Raw genomic sequence first — 19,570 nt, 5'->3', positions numbered from 1 at the left:
GTGATGATTTTTTACGTCCGAGGCCTAATCATGTCTGCCAGTATAATGTTCCTCGTGCCAGAACCCTTTTATGGGCAAATATCTATTTGGAAGTTTTAATTAGGGTTTCACCACTGAATTTGCTATTTATCTTCCACTTCTTGTCTCGAAAAAACAGTATCAAGTTTTTTTTTTTAATTGAAAATTTATTCTTCAGGAGTCGGAAATTCAGCAATAAGATCAGAAGCAGTGTCTAAGTTGCAATCTGCAGAATCGCAACAATCAAAACACTTGGAGCTTCGTTGCTGCCCTCGGCAAAGATTGATGTCGGGATCCTCGCCGCGGAAGTTGCCTTCGATCAAGTTTGCGCAGACGTCGGGTGCCTTGCAGCCCAGGTCAAGTAGGAGCAGATTGCCATGGTCGTCGCGGTGCTCAGTTACGTAACAGTTCTGCTCGTTGCTCATGCACTCGATTGAGGTGCCATTTTGGACGCAAAGAGAGGCAACCTCTTCTGGTGTCTGGTATACTTCACTCGTCTCGTTTCCGATGACGATTTCGGATCTCTTTAAATTGTTTTTACCCTTTCATCTTTTTAGTACCTGACAATTCGTACCCTGATTCTAACAAAGGTGTTGTTGGTATTTCTAGTTACGATCAAAGTTTGACAAGTTTAACAATTTTATCTGACCTATAAGGAAATTAACTAACTCGATCCAGATCACACCTACTTCTACACACCTATTTCCATAATTCAACAATTATTCTTATTTTCGACAAATCAAACCTCATTTTGAATGGAGCACGACCAGCAAGTCAGTTGGGCATCGACGGAAGCAGCAAAAGTAGCGAAAAGTTGGAAAAGCTTCATTTTTCAAAATTTATCCAATTATTCAAAATAACTCTTCGTGATCTTTTGAGCGTCGATTTTCAGTATTTATATGGGATAGGAGTAGCCCGGGGCTGGAATATACGAAGAACGGGACGGATTTGATTAGACGGCACAATCAACGGGGACGTGCAAAAATAGACTTCTTTCGAATCTTGGACAAATGTTTCGAAATTTTGATTTTCTGATTTCAATTTTCGAAGCTTTAAAATTGTCTGTTCTTTGACTAAGTTTAATAAAGTCATTGAGAATCGCATTGATGGACGCGAATTTTAGAGCGTTACTCCTAATTAGTTATGACGTTAATTTCAATCATCATTTTTTTTTTATTCATCGCGGTCTTCAGTGAACACAATGATTACTCGATAATTTCCGTGATTCTTCTCTGGGCGGTAGTCTAAACAACGCCAATTAGTATCACAGAAGTCAAAGGCAACTATGCCTTTGAGGCCCTTCGGCTAAAATTACAGCCCTTTGAACAGGAATCATCGTCTCGAGAGCGCTAAAAACACATTCCCTCTCCTTCACTTTCCTCCGCTATAAAAGTCGACGACGACTTTCATTTTCACGCCAAAAAAAAGAGGACGAGAAAAAAAGAAATCAAAATCAGAAACTTGACATTCTTTAATTTTTTCAATCTTTAGACGATTTATCCCATGAGAGTTCTTGTTCCACTTCTCTGCGGTAAGTTCAGAAAAGAAAAGTTTCTTTTATTTTTACGTGATTGACGGGCTATTAATTTTATGGTTTAGCACTTGCGTCTTCGCAAAATGCAACAACCGCCGCAACTTCAAACGGAGCAACAACTGCTGCGACGACAACGACCACTACTACGGGAACGGCCTCATCAGCCACCTCGTCAACTGCAGCTGCGACAACAACGTCTTCTCAAGAGACGACTACTTCCGCAGCAGCTTCATCAATTTTTGGTGCGGCTTTTCTTGCCGCGTCGACTTTACTTTACAGATATTAGTCTATTGAGGCGTTCTTTTTTCTAGCTTTTTAGACATTTGTTTTATCTGAATCTTAAGTGGAAATGACAGTATCTTCGTACTTGAATCTACTTCTCAAAACTGTATTTTATGATCATTTTTTCATTATCAATAAACTTTTATAAGATGCATATTTCTTGCGCCCAACTTTTTGACGTGTTCCTTGGCAGCTGTCCTCGGAGATAAGCCCACACGATGACGCAAAGCTCCACAAGAACCTTGCAACTGATTAGACAGCCCAGTGAGGCCAGGCTTCCGCTGATAAAGGCTTTTTTGGAGTATCAATTAGCCGGATTATTTGTTATGCGTTTTTAAAAGTTCATTAGCAGGGAAAACGCTTCGCTGCCAGTCTCCGGTTTCGGATTTCCGTGCAGTACGAGAGTGGGGGGCAGGGACGGTTTAAGAACCACGTGGTGTTGGATTTTCTACCGAATTCGATTACGTGATCAAAAATATCATGTCGCGCTGGCGCCGCTGCATCTTCGCATGAAACTCCAAGCTATGTTCTTTCCGACCTCGTACCTACTTCAAATTCGTGTACCGCTTCGATTGCCTTAAGGACCTCCCCATTTTAGATATGATTTTCAAAGCTATGCCATTTGCCGATTGCCAATTTATGATTAAAATAAAGACAAACAGATTTTTGTTGCAAGTTTTTTTTGTACAGTTAAATATAAATCAGACATAGAGAAACAGATGGGCAAAAGCAATATAATATTGTTGAGGATTTGACAGCGATCAAGCGAAAATTATGATAATCCAACGAGATTATTTTTTTCAATGTTGAAATAAATAGTAAGAAAGATGTGAGGTGAAATATTGTTTTCATTTCAGCTAGAAAGATGGTAGCTTGTTATTTTGGGACTTTGGCAATTTTTGTAATTGTGGAAAGTAGTTTGTAATTACGGACTTCTATAAGGTGGCTATTCCTTATGAGAAAATAAGTTATTATTTTTATCAGATAGACAGATTTCGTCTTCATAATTTGACTTTGAAGAAAATAAAACCTTACATAGCTAAATCGATAAACGTTTTTTAGCCAAGTCTTCGTCTTGTTCCATTCCAAGTCCAGTAGAACCTATTTGGCGATCTCTTCCCATTCCGAGAGCGAGAGCGAGTAAATGGTCGGTTATTTCCAGCTTGACGCTTTTTGCCTCGGTTTTTCTTGGGACTTTTCTGGGTGATAGGATTTCGAACTTGCTGCAGTCGAGTTGTCAAAATTGGTGGCCTCGTGGTTCTGAAGAAGGTTTTTTGATGAACTTTCAATTAAAAATTCGGCGTTTTCGATAAACTAGACACTTTCGATGGTACAACTAGCGCTACTATCAATAATATGTCGACTTTCATATATAATCTGTAATTTTTTCTGCCTGAAAATGCACCTGAAAGGACCTTTGATTTACATGATATTCTGCTTAATTTGCGCTTTGCCTTTTTTTTCCTGAAACGAACGTTGTCGCTAAATACATGAAAGTGTTTATCAAGACAACACAAGATTTCCTGTTAGCGACGTAATATCCATTTTCGCCTTATTTTTGCAACAACAGTTGACTCGCAACGTAACCAGCTCTCTCTTATCCCGGTGGAGTTCAGTAAAAAAGCGAACTCCAGGTCCAACTTCGTTTCGTTATGTACAGTAAGTACGCAGTAACAACCACCGGGAGTATTTTGTGAGAGAGGCTAGTCATGATAGAATGGTCATTTAGTGGATTCATTTATTTTTGTTTTGTATTATTTACAGCTATTAGATACAGGCGTTGTAACTTTTCTATTGATGTTTCAGTAGAGTTACTGACTATTGAGTTCGTTTAAAATTTTTTTAGAAAAAAAAAGAAGCCGACGGATAATTATCAAGTATTCATCGACGTACAGGAAGAGTTTTACCGTTCGCAGTTTTGGGAAATAAAGCGTTCAAGTTTCGCTGCAAATGGATATTCTTAAAAAATCGATCATCTTTGTCGATTTTAAAGGCAACCACTTGCAGCGATGATAAATAAGTTATTATAAACAGTATCAGGCTCACTTAGTCTATACTTTATAAATACTTTTTAATAAAATTTAGAGCGGATTTAGAAAGAGAACAAAATGCCCCGGTGGCAATTAGCGGCGAGTTTTATAAATTATGTTTTAGAACTTATGTTTTATGATAAAGAACGAACGAGTGAGTTTTGTTGTTTTGAAGTTGGATTTGAGCTGATTTTTGAAGGTGGAGACAACATGTGATGCGTGAGTGTGTTTTTGAAAGCGTTTGCGCGTGTCTGTTGGTATGTGAGCGCTTTTGGGTTAAATCGAGACTGGGAAATGTCTATTTCCCAAACTTGTATTTATAGCCCAATTTGGAATTCCTAAAGCAGCATTATAATATATTCAATATATTATAGGGTATCTTAATTTATCATCATAAGGCCAATTTACTTTCACGAGAAAATCACGATCGACGTCAAGTCTTCAAAAGATTCTAGAGCTATTGTGGGTTGATATTAATCATATTCGGTTGTATAAGAATAGGTATAACTATACGTTGTAGATCTTGTAGAAATTGGTGTTGTAGAAGTTGCTGTTGAAGCTGATTCCAGGCTAAAATGAAAATACCGATGATACGCAGTCATAGAAGAAGCCATATTTAGCCGACTTGCATATGACATATATCGATATGTTCATAAAATGGACAGGTGAGGGTGAAGTTAAAAGGAAGATGATTTTAACTTGCTGGCGAGGCTAAGGCTATTATTTGAAGCAGACTCGACTTGAAAGCGATTTTCAAGTGGTGAAGGAATTTCGATGTTTGACAATTTTGGGTTGATCTTTCTGTATATACAGTAGAGATCATTTTTCCAAAAAAGGCGCACGTTGTGCATTTGATCTTGGTGAACTTACTGTATCACCGCCGGCGCGCACATAGGCAGGTTCTTTGGCTTCGTCCGGCAGCGAGTTCCGCGGCATCGACACTCGACGATTCTGTTTCCTCGGATTTTGTAGTTCTCAACGCATGAGTACTTGACTTTTGTTGCTGTGCCCTTGACCATTTCAGCCGTGCCAATGACTTCACTGTTTTTAATGATGTACGCTGGTAGGTCGCAACTGTGGATATCCACAATTTTATCTCCTTGAAAAAAATATTAAGCAAAATTCTCAAAGGAAAAATACCTTTGTCATATTCAAGATGGTCTAAGCAATCTCCATTGACATTGAGCAAAGTGCAGACATCCTCGTCCTCGTTTTCTCCTTTGAGTTTATTTAATTCATCTGCGTGATCTCCAAGCATTTCATCAGAGCTAGTTGTTGTCGTTTGAGCTTCTGTGAACGTTCTTGCTGAAAAGAAATCAAATTTTTTCCCGAAATAAATATATTTATATTTCTTACGTGGAGCTCTTGTCGAACAGGCGCAGCTTCTGAATTCTTCGTGATTATCTGGACACTTCGATCGCGGATCTGGACGAGAACAGTGTCGAGTTCGCTTCTGTCTGTTTGAAGCACAGTTGCAGGCCGCCCACGTGCCCCAAGGTTCAAGCGTCGCACACTCGAATGTGTTGCATGACTCGGAATCAACTCCTTTTCCGCTACAAGAATTGCCAGAACAGCTTCTAGAGCGACTTCTCGAACCACCACCACAGGAAGCGCTGCACGGTGACCAGTTTGACCATGATTTCCAGCTCGATGGGACAGGACAAGATTCTTCGTTACAGTCTTTTCTTTGTGTGCTGAGCCCGTTACATTTGCCAGGAACATTGCATGCTCGAGATCGTTGACTAGAACCTCCGCCGCATGTTGCGCTGCAAGAGCTCCATCTTGACCAATCTTCCCAAGATGCTAAATTTACAGTTATTTGAGGATCAGTAATGAAATAGATAAAAGAATCAATACTTACGACACATGCTGGCTTCTCGGCAAAATTGGAACTGTGAGTCCAAATCATTGGTGTACGGATCTGCCTTGCATTCTCCCTTTCCAACACACTCTCTGTAACGTTTTTGATTGCCGCCGCTACCGCATGTTACGGAGCAAGCTGACCAACTTCCCCAATTTTGCCATTGCGCACACTTTCCGGCAAAACACTGAGCGCTATCAGTATCGTCACCACTGCATTCGCCCTCATTGTTGCAATATCTGTATCGATATTTTTTTCCAACGCCGCAGGAGACACTACATTCTGACCATTCAGCCCAGTTTTCCCATCTGGGACAAGCTCTTGTGTTACATTTAGCCTTCACATGGTATTCTCCAAAGCATCCTCGCTGACCTGGCTTTCCATTTTCGCATGATCGTTTTCTCTCGCGGAATCCGCCGTCACATTCAGCATCACAAGTTGACCATGAGCCCCATTGATTCCATGAAGGACAACTATCTGTTTGGCAGACTTTTTCTTCGTAGCTTTCGCCAGGACATCCAGTTCCGTTTCGGCAATATCTGCTCCGTCGAGACAATCCGCCACCACAGGTCCTTGAGCAGCCTGACCAGTCCGACCAGGAATTCCATTCAGGGCAGCCCTGTGAAAACTTATTAAGCCAGTATCCAAAATAGCAATCTTACCTGAACATTGCATCCCATCGAATCTTCATAAGATCCGTTGCATCCACCGACTCCTGGAACACCCCCAATGCACTTTCGAATTCGCGTTTTAACTCCTAAATCGCAGGATACAGAGCACGATCCCCATGACCCCCAGCTTTGCCATTCTCCGCAAGCCTTACCAGCAAAACATTGCTGTTCGTCCTCTAGCTTAAATCTTCGGCATCTTCCTGGGCTATAGCTGCATGTACGAGTTCTTGTCTTTTTCCCGATCCCACAAGTCTTGTTGCAGCTTGACCACTGAGTCCACTCTCCGATCGGCCCAGACACCTTTTTGCAGGGCTCGGTATTGCATCTCTCACTATCAACGTTGCTACCCGGGCAGTTGGGTGAGCCAGCATCTCGGAGGCAAACTCGTTGTCTTATTCTGAAACCGCCGTCGCAACTTTTGCCACACTGACTCCAAGAACCCCAGTTTGTCCATTTTGATTGATTGGCGACTTAAAAATCAACGTAAATGACGAGCGTAGCCTGGGGAAACAAATAAGCACTAGCCCTTTCATGCAGGCTTGGTTTAGGGTAGCTTAGCAGCGAATTAAACGACGGTGAAATCTAACCGGGCTGACATTAAAGTATGCGCCTTTGAGGAACCGTTTGCGTAGAATCTCTAAACGCGTCTCTTTTTTTAATTTTGTTAACTTACAACAGCTTTGGGTATTGCAATTATCAAACTGCATATTTTTGACTCCGTTGAGCACCTTGCATGGCGCACCGTTGACGCGATTGCAGACTCTATTTCGGATCTGCATTCCATTGTTGCACGATTTACTGCAAGGAGTCCAGGGATTCCACGGCGCCCATTCGCTTCCGACTAAGAATAAAAACATTGTTTGATTAAATCAAGAGAGCAATAACTTACCGCAATCGTGCTTGTTACAGTGTCTCTGTTGTCGAGCGTTACCACTGCATTCGCCATATTGGCTATTTCTGCATACGCGGAATCTCTTCTGAACTCCTGTTCCGCATGATTTCGAGCAAGACTGCCACTCTTTCCAATTATCCCATTCTGGAGTAGGAGGAGTCTCGGTAGTAGCTTCCCATGGCATAGGTGGTCGGGTTCTTGGTGGGTCCGTTGGGCGGGGTAAAATTAAATTCATGATGGCGCCTATTGTCGACTGAAGATCGTCGAACTTCTTGCTCTTTTGCATCATATGAAAATTATTTCCAGGAGAGAGAATATCTAATACTACGTTAAGATGTATCAAATTTGATGAATTTAATACCGAATTCTTCAAAGAAAGGGTCTGCGGCTTGCTCTTCTTCAAAATCATCGATGAAGCCATCACCGTTAAGGTCGTCGCCATTCAGATGGGCATTATCTTTGGCTTCTTCAATATCTTCCCTAGTTATTCCTCTCTCTTCCAACAATGCTTTCAAATCAAAACCCTGGCTTTCAGCCCTCAGAAGAACTTCTTCGAAAGACATCGGGCCATTTGCTCTTTCATAGTCTAAATCATTATAATGAATATTTTAAAAGGGAATAAATACTTACTTTCAATGGCTCGTAAATTCTTAATCACATCTATATCGATAGAATTCGCGCATGTGAAAGAAATCAAGCCCACAAGGGGAGTAAGCTTTACCATTGAACCTCAGTTTGAGAGCTCTTAAAACAGGTTATTCAGGATCACCGTTCTCTCCACAGGTTAGAAAAAGCGCTCAAACACGACAAAGCTATCAATGCGCGTGTGTAGAACAAAGCTGTGCAAGGAAACTCTGCAAGTAAGTCTGAGTATCGTACCTGGTCGCCACTAAAGTAAATCGCCCCGCGGCTTACTTCTTTAACTCGTTTTCTTCGTGGTCTTGTCTCTCTCTTTGTGTTTTCTGGTTAGTACGAGAGAAAGAAGGTTCAGTCTCTGCTCTGAGAGTTTCTATTCTCTTTTGACGGTGGTGGAGGAGCTCTTCGAACGTCAAACGTTATCCGCTTGGGTGCACAAAAATGAGCTGCCTCGGTAGGCTACGCGTGGTCACTCTTCTAACCGCTGTTAAAATTAGCAAAAATTAATTAATGTGACCAGAACGGCACATGTTATTTTGCGGTAACCCCTGTCCGATAACAAAAAGAAAAACGGGCCGAAAATTGCCTCGTACGCCACCTATATCAGCACACGCAGAGTGGCGGGCTTAGTGTTGGAGGACTCGGCCAATTCTGAAGAGACGGGCAACTCGCGCGCCCCCTAATCGACCGTTTGGTTGAACCATGTTATTTTTATGGGAAAAGGACAAACAACACGCAGACATTTATGAACGAACTTTTCCATGTCACTCATGGCGAAAATCAAACAATTTTCTTAGTTAGAAAAACACGTAACGTGTTAAAAAAATTCTCAAAAACCATAATAAATTATTAATTTTATTATTAATTATTATTTACAAGAAGTGAATGCAAAATAATATGTCAGTTTTGGTTTATTTTGAAGAAATGAAAGTTGTCAGTTTTTGGGTTTTCGAAGAATATTTTAAGACAATATCATCTTTGTATGGGTCTACTCCTCGCTTCTGAAGTGCAAATTTCTGTACTTTCATTGTTGGCGTTATTGGAATGTCATCTGTTAGGCGAACATACGTTGGTCTCGCGTACTAAGATTCATTATAGAAACGTTTATTGCCAAAAATATAAATTTATACAACTTCATTGCTAAAAGCATTTGCAAAAAGCATTTGCTAAAAATTAGACATAGTGACATTGACGATGTCATACAAATCGTAAGGATGATAATTATGGCTGTATACGCCTGAAACTGACCTTGGGTAATTTGGAAATGACTTCTGCTATTTCCATCGTCTTTTTCTCCAAATCTTTCTCTGCAACTTGAGCCAAATCGAACTTCATTACTAGCACGCCAAAAGTTCGCTAAAAGATCGTTACTAGAATCCGGTTTTAAACTCAAGCCCGCCATACTTTGTCAATTTCCGTGAACGTCGAGGCAACGGTGTACTTGAAATTCAAGAGCTTGTTCACTAAAATATGCATCAGCTTAGATCTTTATTAAATCATTACTCCAGAAAAAACATAACCGAAAACTAATTTTGCTAAACTTTTGAGACAATCGACAGAGCGATTTTTATGCAACGAAATCTTCTTACTCTTCTTATCAATAATCTATAATGAGGTTATCCGATAATGCTCACAACGAGAATATACTCGATTACTAAATTGCTTGCGTGATATTATTCGGCGGACGCCAAACCCGATCACGTGAACCCTGCAGAGTTGGGTGCGGCTTCTTTTTACAGATTATCCGTGCGCGTTGGGTTGCACCGCTTCAGAGAACCGCGTGAACTCCCTCGAAAGTCTTCAGGGGCTTTTCTAAAGCTTTTATGGTAAGAGTATTCTAAGACTCAGCTTTCTCATTCGGCGCTTTCATGTCTAGCGTTTCTTAGTCTAAAAGTCTCTAAGGCCTAAAATGGAAGTGCTCAATAGGAGTTCTAACCCAGACTTTTATGTAAGACACTTACTGTGATCTTCGATCATCGTTGAAGAAATATTCTCGCCGTTGATTCTGTAACAATCAGCAACGCGCTGAACAAAATAGCACCAGCCATTCTCGTCGATTCTGAGCAAGTCGCCGGAGATAAAAGCAGCGTCTCCTTGTCTGAATACGTCGTTGATTATTTTGCTTCGACTAGCGTCCCCGTCTGAATATCCTTCGAAACGAGAAAGGTAGTCGTTCCGGATTTTCCCAACGATTTGGCCGACCTCCCCTGGTTCAACCAGTTTGCACAATCCTTCTGAAGTACGTTCAGGCTCCATCGTTTCTATATGAAATTTTTGGAAACTTCAAGTTTCTAAAAAAAACTTACGAGGATCACATTTGATGAGATTAACTGGAAAAAATCTTTTGGCCAGTCCACCGGGAATAAACCCGCACGCACCAAGATGTCCTTCTGAATTAACCAAGTTACAATTCCCCTCCGTCGAAGCATAAAACTCGACGATCCTCTTGATTCCAAATCGGCTTTTCATTTTGCTCCAGACTGATTGAGACAGTCCGTTTCCAATCGCAAAGTTCACGTCGTGCGAGCGTTCTTCCGGTCGCTCTGGATGGGCCAAAAGGTAAGAGCCGATTTCACCGATGTAATTGATGACCGTCGCTTTGTGCGCTGAAACATCAAGCCAAAACTTTGATGCTGAGAATTTGTCTCTAAAGCGCTTTTTAAGAAGGATAAAAGACGCGATTTTCACCTGATTACAACAGTAGAGCCTCTCCAAAGCATCTGACCAAGGCACATTCCTCCACCATTTCCATGAAAAAGTGGCAATGGCGTGTAAAAAATGTCACTAGAACTGAAACCACAGAGGTTCGCCATACTCCAGCCCATAAAATGCGTCTTGAAACCACTTATTTTCACCACCTTGTTGTTTCCCGATGTTCCGGAAGTGTAGAGCATCTACCGATCAAGGTTCAGACAATGTCACTCAGAAACTACAATGTCTACAAAATTGCTCACCGTTAATTGACTAGCGCTTGTCTAAGATTATGCGGTCGTGTAACATTCAAGCTACATATTTACTATTACACATTGGTTCCGTACAAACCACAAAAATACCGCGATGGTAAACTTGTTCTTAGTTGACTCAGGAACTTTCTGAGACTTTTAGAATGTCCTACAAGAACAAGTTATTTTAAAAGTCCAGGGGACGCCTGCACGCCATTCTTTGCACTTGTCAATTTTGAACCTTTGTCAAAGTAGGTGAATTGAGCGTCAAATTTTGATAATATTCGGCTGGTGGGGGCTTGTTTGACAAGAGTGTCTCCTTGGCCATGTCAACGAGCTGAATATCGCCCTTGCTCGCATAATTCGTGAGTTGATACCCGAAAATCGCGACACCACTAGGTAATTCTCCGAAGATTTCTTCTGTATATATTCGATAATTATATCATCTACATTGTCTAGTAACCAATTAGTTTTGTTATCGCTTTCCTAGAGCAGGCAAAAAGTCTTCATGAACAATTATCGCTTCTGCTTTGCATATTATCAAAGCATGAACTAAGGAAGGACCCTCAAACATGGTATTCACAAGTGCCGCAGTACACCCCAATTTCACTGAATTTCGGGGTAAGTTGTTTTGACGGTAAACTCATTAGTTATGCACCTGCACCGAGCCAACTGGCTACGTACTCCATGCAATTAGGCATCTTTGCAAAAGACGGTTATGTTTTATCTCGTTAGAAGTTACCATGATGGCGACCACGGAACTAGGTTTGACGTTATACTTTTTCAGGACCCAGGCAAACTGGTTTGATAATTCATCGATTTCTTTGAAAGTGAATTTTCTTTGGGTGTGCGCTTCTATAAGAGCTATTTTCTCCGGATCTTTCTCAACTGTTTTTTGCCAAAGAAGCTTTGGATGGGTCAAGTTGAACCAACATTGATAACGTTTACTTTGCAGCGTATTCTATGCTTGAACCCAGTCCGGAATGTTAAATCCTCTCCAAGTGTACCAAGCATACATGATCTTCATAGTTACCAGCATACGTGCTAGGAAAACACCGCGTGAAGGAAATCAGTGTAGCCGCTCTTTACCTGCGTTCAGGTCTCTCTTGAAAGTCGGCGAGCATTTGGCAACCACAATCGCGGTAAAAACCGTTAACGCAAAAATTTCCAGCATATAAAAGTAGCGAAATCAATCTGAAAATGATTCTCCACGCTTAGATATAGTTTTAATGAGCTCTATATATTTATATCTCAAGATTAAAAAGGAATGACTTTTCCAGGGTTCATTATGTACTTTTTGTCGATAGAATTCTTGATCGTTTTCATCAAATTTATTGCAACGGGGCCTCTTTCTAACGCCATGAGCTGTTGCTTCCCTAGGCCGACTCCGTGTTCGCCAGTGCACGTTCCTCCTAGTTCAAGTGCTACCATGCCAACTTTATGACTGATTTCTTTGAGCTCAGCGAAGGTGTCGTCTAAATTCAATAAAGAAATGAAATGAAAAGCTTCTGACCATTGACAGGGATAAAGATATGAAAGTTTCCGTCTCCCACGTGACCCAAAAATGCGAAAATCCCTTCCGCATAGGTGCCCTTCATGATTTCTTCAGCTGCTTTGATCATCTCATCCAGCTTTGAAATCGGCACGCACACGTCTGTTGAGTATCCACGCCAGCCCTCACCTTCAAGATTTCCTGCCTTGAAAGGATCTGTTTACAAAATCATCATACAGAAGTGATTAGTCAGCAGCAATTTTTTTAAAGATTACCACGAAGTTGTATTTTGAACTCTTGTTAAGGGCTTCAACATGTAAAGTTACGCAAATTATGATATAAGATAAACACGAGCGTAAGGCACTATCGATTACTTGTAAGAAACAAGCGGTCATAAATGCACTTGCGTCATTAGGTTTTTTATCGCTAAATAGTACGACATGTAAAGCTTGTAAACATAGTTCCTGAGACAAGAAAGCAAACCACAACGAGTGGCGTGCTTTCCAAAGGGAGATTCGCTCTTCTAGCGTGTCAGCTTGCTTCCAACTAGAGATAAAAATCATCATGACTTCAGCGAAATTCCAGGTTCAAGTCTGTCCACATGTTTATCTTACTTGTCTATCTTCTAACTTACCACAACAAATCGATTTTACCTGACGGAGCCGTTTTCTCCCGCGATTTCTGAGAACATCTCTCTCTGCTCGGCAACTGCACTTTCGGATCCTTGGAATTCTAAAAACAAAGTCGGCTTCTCTTCCAGTCCCGTTTTACTGTAGTCGTTGACAGCTTGAATTGATCTCGAGTCAAGAAGCTCAACTTTAGCCAGTGGAATATTGTATTGAAGAGCTTGAACTGCGGATTGAACAGCGTCTTCGTTCCGGTTCGATAACTTGATACCAATCTTTCCCGAAATCATAGAAGAGAACCGGTCCTGAGACAGATTCGAATTGGCAAACAGCCGCTATTGTACATTCCGGTTGAGGATGAAGCCTCAATGTGAGTTGAGTTATCAGCCCAAGAGTCCCTTCCGATCCGACGAAAAGCTCGGTCAAATTCAACCCAGCAGATGATTTTCGAAAAGAACGTCCGTCTCCAGAAGTATGAAGGATCTCGCCCGATGGTAGAATCACTTCCATGTTGATAACATTCTCTTTCATGGTCCCAAATTTGACCGCTGAAGTTCCAGAAGCACTGGTCGCCGCCATGCCTCCAAGAGAAGCATTCGCACCTGGATCCACAGGGAAGAAAAGGCCTGTCGCACGCAAATGGTCGTTGAGTTGTTCTCTCGTTACACCTTCGCAGAAATTTAATGATTGCTCAACAAATTCATCTTTTCCCTGAGTTGAATCTATTTTAAATTTTCCCTGGTTGAACAACGCAATAAAGATCCTCCTCCGAAACAAATAAAATTTCGTCCATTTTGCTCATATCAACAGTAACTGAGTTCTCATTCTGAGCAATGACGCCGCCTTCCAGTCCTGAGCCAGTTCCGTATGGAATGATTGAGACATCATTTTCAGCGCACCAATTTACAATCTCAACGACGTCATTCTTGCTTGCAGGCGTAATGACGGCCTTCGGAAGAATATGGAAAGGATGAGGGGACTCATCGTGCCCAAACTTTTAGGAATGACAAAATATTAAATAAAAATGTTGATGCTTTCACTGCTTTTGGATTGTCTGCCGGAAATTATCAAAAAATAACCAAATTTTCCGAGAGAAACTATCGTAGCAATGAATGTTCAAATATTTGTACTCCTGTAACTGGTTTTGTGCTGCGCTGGAAGTGACAATTTTACTCTCTCCGATAACCTTCGCAAGGGTTTGAAATCGACGGAGACTCCTGATCATGCTTTTTCTCTGTCTGAATCTCCAAAAATGAGCTATTTATTCGAGTCTATTTTTCTGTCTATTTGATGAAGAAATGTGAGCTTTTGTACGATGAAAATACTCCAGGGCATAGTGCCCATGCCTCGGGGCGTGTTCATTACATATTTTTTGTTTTCCTGCAGATTAACTGAACAAAATCAAAGAATAGAGAAATTCTTGTAACTCTCTGTTCTTCCATGATTGTCAAAAAGGAGACCAAGTGATCAAAATTTATTTGGAAAAAATGTTCAAACATATTACAACAAAGGCATTCAATGTCACAAAATAAAATAAAACTATAATTTAAAATGACATAAATACACAGCTATTACTTACTAAGGGTATTATTGGATATTTCTTTTCAGGAAGTAAAATTGGGTTGGTGAGCAGAATTCAGGAGATTCAGGATTTCATGAAAGTGGCAGTGGGCCCTGGCGCACCGCGCGGTTATCTTTTTTATGTGCATTTATGAGTTGGTAAGAATTTAAAAAGTTGGATATTGATTTAGGATGGCTGAGTATTCTAAAGCTGGTCAAGGGAAAAGAGATCTTGAATTAGAAGTATTGCAATTGAACGGAAATGGAAAGATTTACTCGAAGTGTTCAAACTCAGCTGTAAGAATAATAATGAAAGAAAAAATAACCGCATTTATTTCTACTACCGATAATCGTGTGAGCGCGAGGCTTGAATTTTTGGAAAAATAAGTTACCCGTTTCTATATAAAATTTACAATAACAAACAAAAAATAGAGAATGAGAAGAAAATCACCAGGGTGCACCAAAAACTGGCGCCTGAATTAATGAATTTTAGGGACTAGATCAACTTGGTGAGATTGCAAGAATGAAGGAGGGGGAGACTGTTGAAAGTACTTATTATTGACAATTAAAAAAGGATATGAAATACAAAGGAAGAGTTAATGTTTTTTTCTGTTGAGTTTTCCTCGGTTGAGCTGTGATTTGATTGCTTTCTGGGGATGTCCCTTCTCGATCCCATTTATTTTTTTTTTATAATTGAGAGGAGGCGCTGGCAAATTTGGCGAATTTCGGATGCCTCAGCGGAGTCGCCGTGTTGATGGGCGTCGAGGGAAATTGGGAGAAGCTGCTTCCCTGTGGCGTTGAGCTACTGTTGAACGAAGAAGGAAAGGATCTGGCAGATAGAGGCGTACTCGGAGCAGACGGTGCCGAGCTCGAAGCCGGAGGGTTGGCATTATCCCCGAGGATCAGCTCTCGCATTACTTTGCGACAGTTAATAAGCTTCGTATCTTCAAGACAGCGCAAGATATGACAATGCCGTATCTAAAATTTCCGTAAATAATTCGCTCACTTGAAACGAAAACATACCCTTGCTCGTTGATGTTTAATACTAGTGGACAAAACAGCCAATTGGCGCGTTTGCCCATTTTTCTTCGGCAACATTTCCAAAACCTGCTTCGTGTTTTGCTCTAAAGAAAATCTCATCCAAATCCGTAAGGGTCCGATTTACCTTGGAGAAGCGCCCTAACATCAGCAGCGACCAAGTTCGTATCATAAAACGGTCTCAAGGTTTCAAATGGCGCCGTTTCAAAGTGTAGCTCTGGAGTGTTGTCTCGAAACTGCTTCACCCTACTTTCATGGGGGCTTCTGAAGAGGTGACCGTACTTCTCCTCAAAGATTTCATCGCGCGTTTTCTCGACCGTCGGCGGAGGACGCTGGTGATTGCTCTCGGAGATGCGCGGCTTTTGAGAGGGCGTCGCAGAATCAGATGGATCTTCGACTTTTCTCCATCGCTTTTTGGGGTGCATGGGCGTTGTGTTCGCATTTGAGCTGTTGGTGCTTTTTATGCTCTCCATAAGCTTCTTGACGTTTTCATCGTTTGGCGGGAGCTAGAGACGTGATTAAGATTCGGCCTGGTACAACAACTAACCTCGGGCTTCGGCCTTGAGTGATGATGGCTTCTCGAATGGCCGTTGACCTGATGACTAGATCGGTGCCCATTTCTATCAAGCTTGACGACTTTAGCGCGCTCATCGTTCCAATCTTTTGGCTTCTCCCAAGTGTTAACAGAAGTCCTGTGGTTCCAGTAGTAGACTTTGCCAGATGAAGAGCGGTACTCCTTCCAGTCGCCGTAAACACGCTCGGGATGTTTCACCTTCTGCGACCGCGGTGGCCGAGCGTCTGACATAAAACTCGAGTGGCAGGAGTGCGAACCGATAACGGCCCGATTAACTCATATCAATACCTGAATAAAGAAAGGTTGAACTCTAAGTCTAGCTATTTGGCTTGTCAATATTTGTGGTCCTTGATACAAGAAAGGAAATGGGCAGTGTATAAAATATGGAACAGATGAACTTAACGCTGGATCTTTGGAGGCCTCGGTGGGGGCTAACTTTGGGTTTGAAATATTTCTATAGCTAATTGATGGAGTACTTTATACAATTTTTGATCGATTGCAGACCCTAATCATGGATTCTCTATCCTTCCGCTTCAAGTTTCCATGCTTTATTCGATCGATTATCTGGTAGACGGTGAATAGTTTGCGAAAAAAGTACGCTCGTTCAAATAACTTTCACCAGTGCCTGTAAGAGATCCATCTTTGTAACTGGGTACTGGATCGAATGACAAACTGCATCAGCTGTTGTGACATGATTAGGAAAACTTTTGTCCTTGCGCTCCCGCATGAATGCCCATGATCGCTCTTTGAAATCAAATTTGCACTCGATGATTTTGTTGTCGTATTGACGGAGGTCGCGATGGAACTTCATCTTATCGTACGGTGTATCCTTACCGCCGACGTATAAGAGGGCTAAATAAGAGCTCGAGCTGCTCGACCGTAAGGAAACGTTTTCAGTCCTACCTAAAGTTTGAGGAAGCATCCCCATCTGTTGCTTTCCTTTTTGAAGCTTCAACTTGAAATCGATCGAATTAAGCTCTGGCGGCTTCCACTTCAAGATATCATCACAACGACCGGGTTTGTAGACATCAGTTTTCGAGGCTGGCTGGAATATCAACCCGTCGGTTTCATGCGCTACTTTTGAGAGAAATTCCCCGTCTTCTTCGAGCAAATGTGCCGACTTCTCAATGTCAAAGAATGGTTTGTGTCGGATGGAGAATGGCTCGCGGGTCTTGTTAATGATTCCTTTCATCATTGCTCGATTTCGTGGCTCGATAATTTCCGCTTGGATGCAAAGACTTCTCGATCGGAATTCGCACTGTCCAATTGGATTTGTTGGGGATGGAATATCTCCGAATCGGATCATATCGTAGATTAAAAACCTAAGAATATGAAAATGCTCATTATTTTCAACAAACCTCGGTATCTTTTCGCCATTAACGTCATCTAGTACCATTTCTCCATCCATAAGCACGTTACTCACATGACCGTTCAAATCTTTGCGCTTCGGAAATGTAAGTCCACTTATTTGAAAAACTGCGTTGTCACGATCGATGCAAAAAACTTGCTCTTTGCCAAGGATCAGCATCAGATATCGCGTACCATCGGCCTTCCACGATACCATGTAATCCTTGTCGCGCAAGAAGCGAATATTCTCACGCGTCATTGAGACTGGCTGCGCGCCCGGGAACTTGTTGCTTTTGAAGCCGATCCATTCTATCGCTTTGCGCGTGACTTGGTTCGTGACGTGAGGGGCTTTTACAAGCGTGACACCTTCTGTAATGTCGAAATCAGCGATAAACGGCTTTTTTCCGTCGCCTTTGACGCCTTCTCCGCTTCCTGCTTGCAATGCCAATCCTGGGTCGACTCCTTCGTCTTGATCCTCTTGAGCAGCATCTTCAAAGCACCAAGCAGGGAGAGTAGGAGCTTCAAGGGCACAGTCTGGATCGTCGTAACGCTCGAATAGCTCGTTTAGATAATCTTGTTTATAAATTCCAGGGGCACGGCAGTTCGAGAAATGACCGATCGCCGCGTCAACAGCCCAGTCAAGCTTTTCCACAAGATAGGAGACTAAATGAAAAGCGTTATATAAATTACTTTCGATGAAGTCTGTTACCGATAAGAAATCCAGTTCTGTTGAAGCCATGAGTACAGTGGATACCAATAATGTCAAGGGGATTATTTTGAATGAATTTTTCGACAATGCCGACGAAAGTATTTACAATTTCTTGAGATGGGCACTCGCCGTGGCCCTTGCACTCGAGTTTTAGATAAGTTGCACCATTTTCTTCTACGACTCGCTGGAATATGATGAGTTTCTGACTGGTTCTTGTCAGCCTACCTTGTCATAATATCTGCTTGTTTTCGTTAAATCAATCCATAGTCCGATTTTTTCTTTTTGCCTGGCAGCGCTTTTGCAAAGTCGAAGACCATGTCTGGATGAAATGTGTACTCTTCCGGGACTTGATCATCGTATTCAGGTTTGAGAGGGACTTTGAAAGGGAAGAACTTCTCCGCTATAAGAGATCCTTTCCGAGGGCACCTTAACCACCGTGGTGGAGGCCCCAGATGCGCCATCTAAAATTGAAGTCATAAAAGTTGAAAGAAAAATGTTCGGGATCCATACTTTCAAGTGAGCGCGGTGAATGGCAAGAGTGTAAAAGGCAGTGGTTGTGTGATTCATGTGATAGAAAGTATCAAGTAAGTACAGCAGATAAAAATTTGACTAAGTCTTAATAATAAACAATTTTAACTTTTGTCGTTGTCCTCCAAGTCAGGGTCGAGTTTGATCTTCTTCGCAGGTTGTTCGATATCCTCAGTGACAGGCTCTAAGTTAGGCATTCCACTCATCGTTGTTTCCATGGGCTCTTCAGTTGGCTCTTCTTTGACCTCTTCTTTTGACTCAAGATTTGGCTCTTCGGCGACGACTTCTGAGGTTTTCGGCTGGGATCGCATGTCTTTTCCGCTGCCATTCTCGACTGTTTCGACCATCTCGTCTCTAGGTACCGCGGGGTTCTCTGAATTCTCTTCACTTGCTCGCTTTGAATGTCCATTTTCATGATTGTGCCCGTTTTGAATAGGAGCATTAGATGTCATTCCTGCATTCAAACTTGGTGATTCTTCATGAGGATTACCATTTTGACCGTTAGACAGGGACTCCCCATTTACACCGTTAGAATGACCATTAGTGGTGCCATTCTCTACAGAAGAGGGGTCATCTAAATCAATTTATATTCCCAGAGAGTAAACGCGGTGAATACCTTTATATTTTGGATTCAAATCATATCGCCAGACGGTGCTATCGTCGAAAACCCCAACCAAAATACTACCATCATTGGAGAAATTGCACTGGCGACATTGAGCAGATCGCTTTCCATGAGTAAGGATAAGGGGTTTTGGTTTAGTACTTTTTGAAAAGGAGTCTAGGTCCCAGACATAAATGTTTCCATTGGCGTTTCCAGCAGCCATATACTT

At 41.8% G+C, this 19,570-nt stretch overlaps 7 protein-coding genes across 11 annotated transcripts in view; all 7 read right to left on the bottom strand.

Annotated features, from left to right (window-relative positions):
* Nucleotides 1–164: 164 nt before the first annotated feature.
* LOC145709052 (uncharacterized) lies at nucleotides 165–905 on the bottom strand. Its single transcript, XM_081786740.1, has 2 exons — nucleotides 764–905; nucleotides 165–542 (listed from the first exon to the last, which is right to left on the bottom strand). Exons 1-2 carry the CDS (start codon nucleotides 845–847, stop codon nucleotides 186–188), a joined length of 441 nt encoding a protein of 146 aa, XP_081642866.1. The 5' UTR covers nucleotides 848–905; the 3' UTR covers nucleotides 165–185.
* A 1,606-nt stretch (nucleotides 906–2,511) lies between these two features.
* Nucleotides 2,512–8,503, bottom strand: LOC145710968 (SCO-spondin-like). 5 transcript variants are annotated; one of them, XM_081788685.1, is made up of 12 exons: nucleotides 8,168–8,503; nucleotides 7,919–8,032; nucleotides 7,650–7,874; nucleotides 7,286–7,606; nucleotides 7,070–7,237; nucleotides 6,388–6,866; nucleotides 5,726–6,344; nucleotides 5,221–5,667; nucleotides 5,005–5,169; nucleotides 4,735–4,963; nucleotides 4,378–4,434; nucleotides 2,512–3,094 (listed from the first exon to the last, which is right to left on the bottom strand). In XM_081788685.1, the coding sequence occupies exons 2-12, from the start codon at nucleotides 8,010–8,012 to the stop codon at nucleotides 2,893–2,895; spliced, it is 3,006 nt and encodes a 1,001-aa protein (XP_081644811.1). In that variant the 5' UTR covers nucleotides 8,013–8,032; nucleotides 8,168–8,503; the 3' UTR covers nucleotides 2,512–2,892. The 5 variants fall into 5 exon arrangements, with proteins under 5 accessions (XP_081644811.1, XP_081644824.1, XP_081644819.1 ...); XM_081788705.1 differs by lacking the exon at nucleotides 2,512–3,094 and adding an exon at nucleotides 3,345–4,202; XM_081788698.1 differs by lacking the exon at nucleotides 4,378–4,434.
* A 330-nt stretch (nucleotides 8,504–8,833) lies between these two features.
* On the bottom strand, nucleotides 8,834–11,282 carry LOC145706673 (long-chain fatty acid transport protein 1-like). The gene is made up of 6 exons (XM_081784103.1): nucleotides 10,613–11,282; nucleotides 10,231–10,571; nucleotides 9,886–10,185; nucleotides 9,329–9,387; nucleotides 9,173–9,280; nucleotides 8,834–9,006 (listed from the first exon to the last, which is right to left on the bottom strand). Exons 1-6 carry the CDS (start codon nucleotides 10,816–10,818, stop codon nucleotides 8,836–8,838), a joined length of 1,185 nt encoding a protein of 394 aa, XP_081640229.1. The 5' UTR covers nucleotides 10,819–11,282; the 3' UTR covers nucleotides 8,834–8,835.
* A 59-nt stretch (nucleotides 11,283–11,341) lies between these two features.
* On the bottom strand, nucleotides 11,342–11,905 carry LOC145711955 (long-chain fatty acid transport protein 4-like). Its single transcript, XM_081789644.1, has 4 exons — nucleotides 11,900–11,905; nucleotides 11,609–11,827; nucleotides 11,525–11,567; nucleotides 11,342–11,475 (listed from the first exon to the last, which is right to left on the bottom strand). The coding sequence occupies exons 1-4, from the start codon at nucleotides 11,903–11,905 to the stop codon at nucleotides 11,342–11,344; spliced, it is 402 nt and encodes a 133-aa protein (XP_081645770.1).
* Nucleotides 11,906–12,085: 180 nt separating this feature from the next.
* LOC145711954 (D-lactate dehydrogenase, mitochondrial-like) lies at nucleotides 12,086–16,387 on the bottom strand. Its single transcript, XM_081789642.1, has 9 exons — nucleotides 16,130–16,387; nucleotides 15,710–16,088; nucleotides 15,568–15,668; nucleotides 13,725–13,978; nucleotides 13,297–13,654; nucleotides 13,012–13,247; nucleotides 12,825–12,904; nucleotides 12,380–12,565; nucleotides 12,086–12,341 (listed from the first exon to the last, which is right to left on the bottom strand). The coding sequence occupies exons 1-9, from the start codon at nucleotides 16,385–16,387 to the stop codon at nucleotides 12,124–12,126; spliced, it is 2,070 nt and encodes a 689-aa protein (XP_081645768.1). The 3' UTR covers nucleotides 12,086–12,123.
* An 84-nt stretch (nucleotides 16,388–16,471) lies between these two features.
* Nucleotides 16,472–18,779, bottom strand: LOC145711953 (mRNA-capping enzyme-like). Its single transcript, XM_081789641.1, has 9 exons — nucleotides 18,723–18,779; nucleotides 18,639–18,673; nucleotides 18,438–18,564; nucleotides 18,213–18,396; nucleotides 17,515–18,166; nucleotides 17,060–17,478; nucleotides 16,782–17,008; nucleotides 16,668–16,720; nucleotides 16,472–16,588 (listed from the first exon to the last, which is right to left on the bottom strand). The coding sequence occupies exons 1-9, from the start codon at nucleotides 18,777–18,779 to the stop codon at nucleotides 16,555–16,557; spliced, it is 1,788 nt and encodes a 595-aa protein (XP_081645767.1). The 3' UTR covers nucleotides 16,472–16,554.
* Nucleotides 18,702–19,570, bottom strand: part of LOC145712368 (eukaryotic peptide chain release factor subunit 1-like) — a 53,411-nt gene continuing 52,542 nt past the window's right edge. The window contains exons 8-9 of the mRNA XM_081790058.1: nucleotides 19,357–19,567; nucleotides 18,702–19,314 (exon numbers count right to left, since the gene is read on the bottom strand). Of these exons, the coding sequence (XP_081646184.1) occupies nucleotides 18,845–19,314; nucleotides 19,357–19,567 (681 nt within the window). The 3' untranslated portion in view covers nucleotides 18,702–18,844. The remainder of the gene's footprint in view (nucleotides 19,315–19,356; nucleotides 19,568–19,570) is intronic.

The sequence above is a fragment of the Oikopleura dioica genome, chromosome 1 (assembly GCF_907165135.1).
Source record: "Oikopleura dioica chromosome 1, OKI2018_I68_1.0, whole genome shotgun sequence".
Lineage (NCBI taxonomy): Eukaryota > Metazoa > Chordata > Appendicularia > Copelata > Oikopleuridae > Oikopleura > Oikopleura dioica.
The sequence above is the reverse complement of the archived record's forward strand: the minus strand, read 5'-3'. Positions and strand labels throughout refer to the sequence as shown.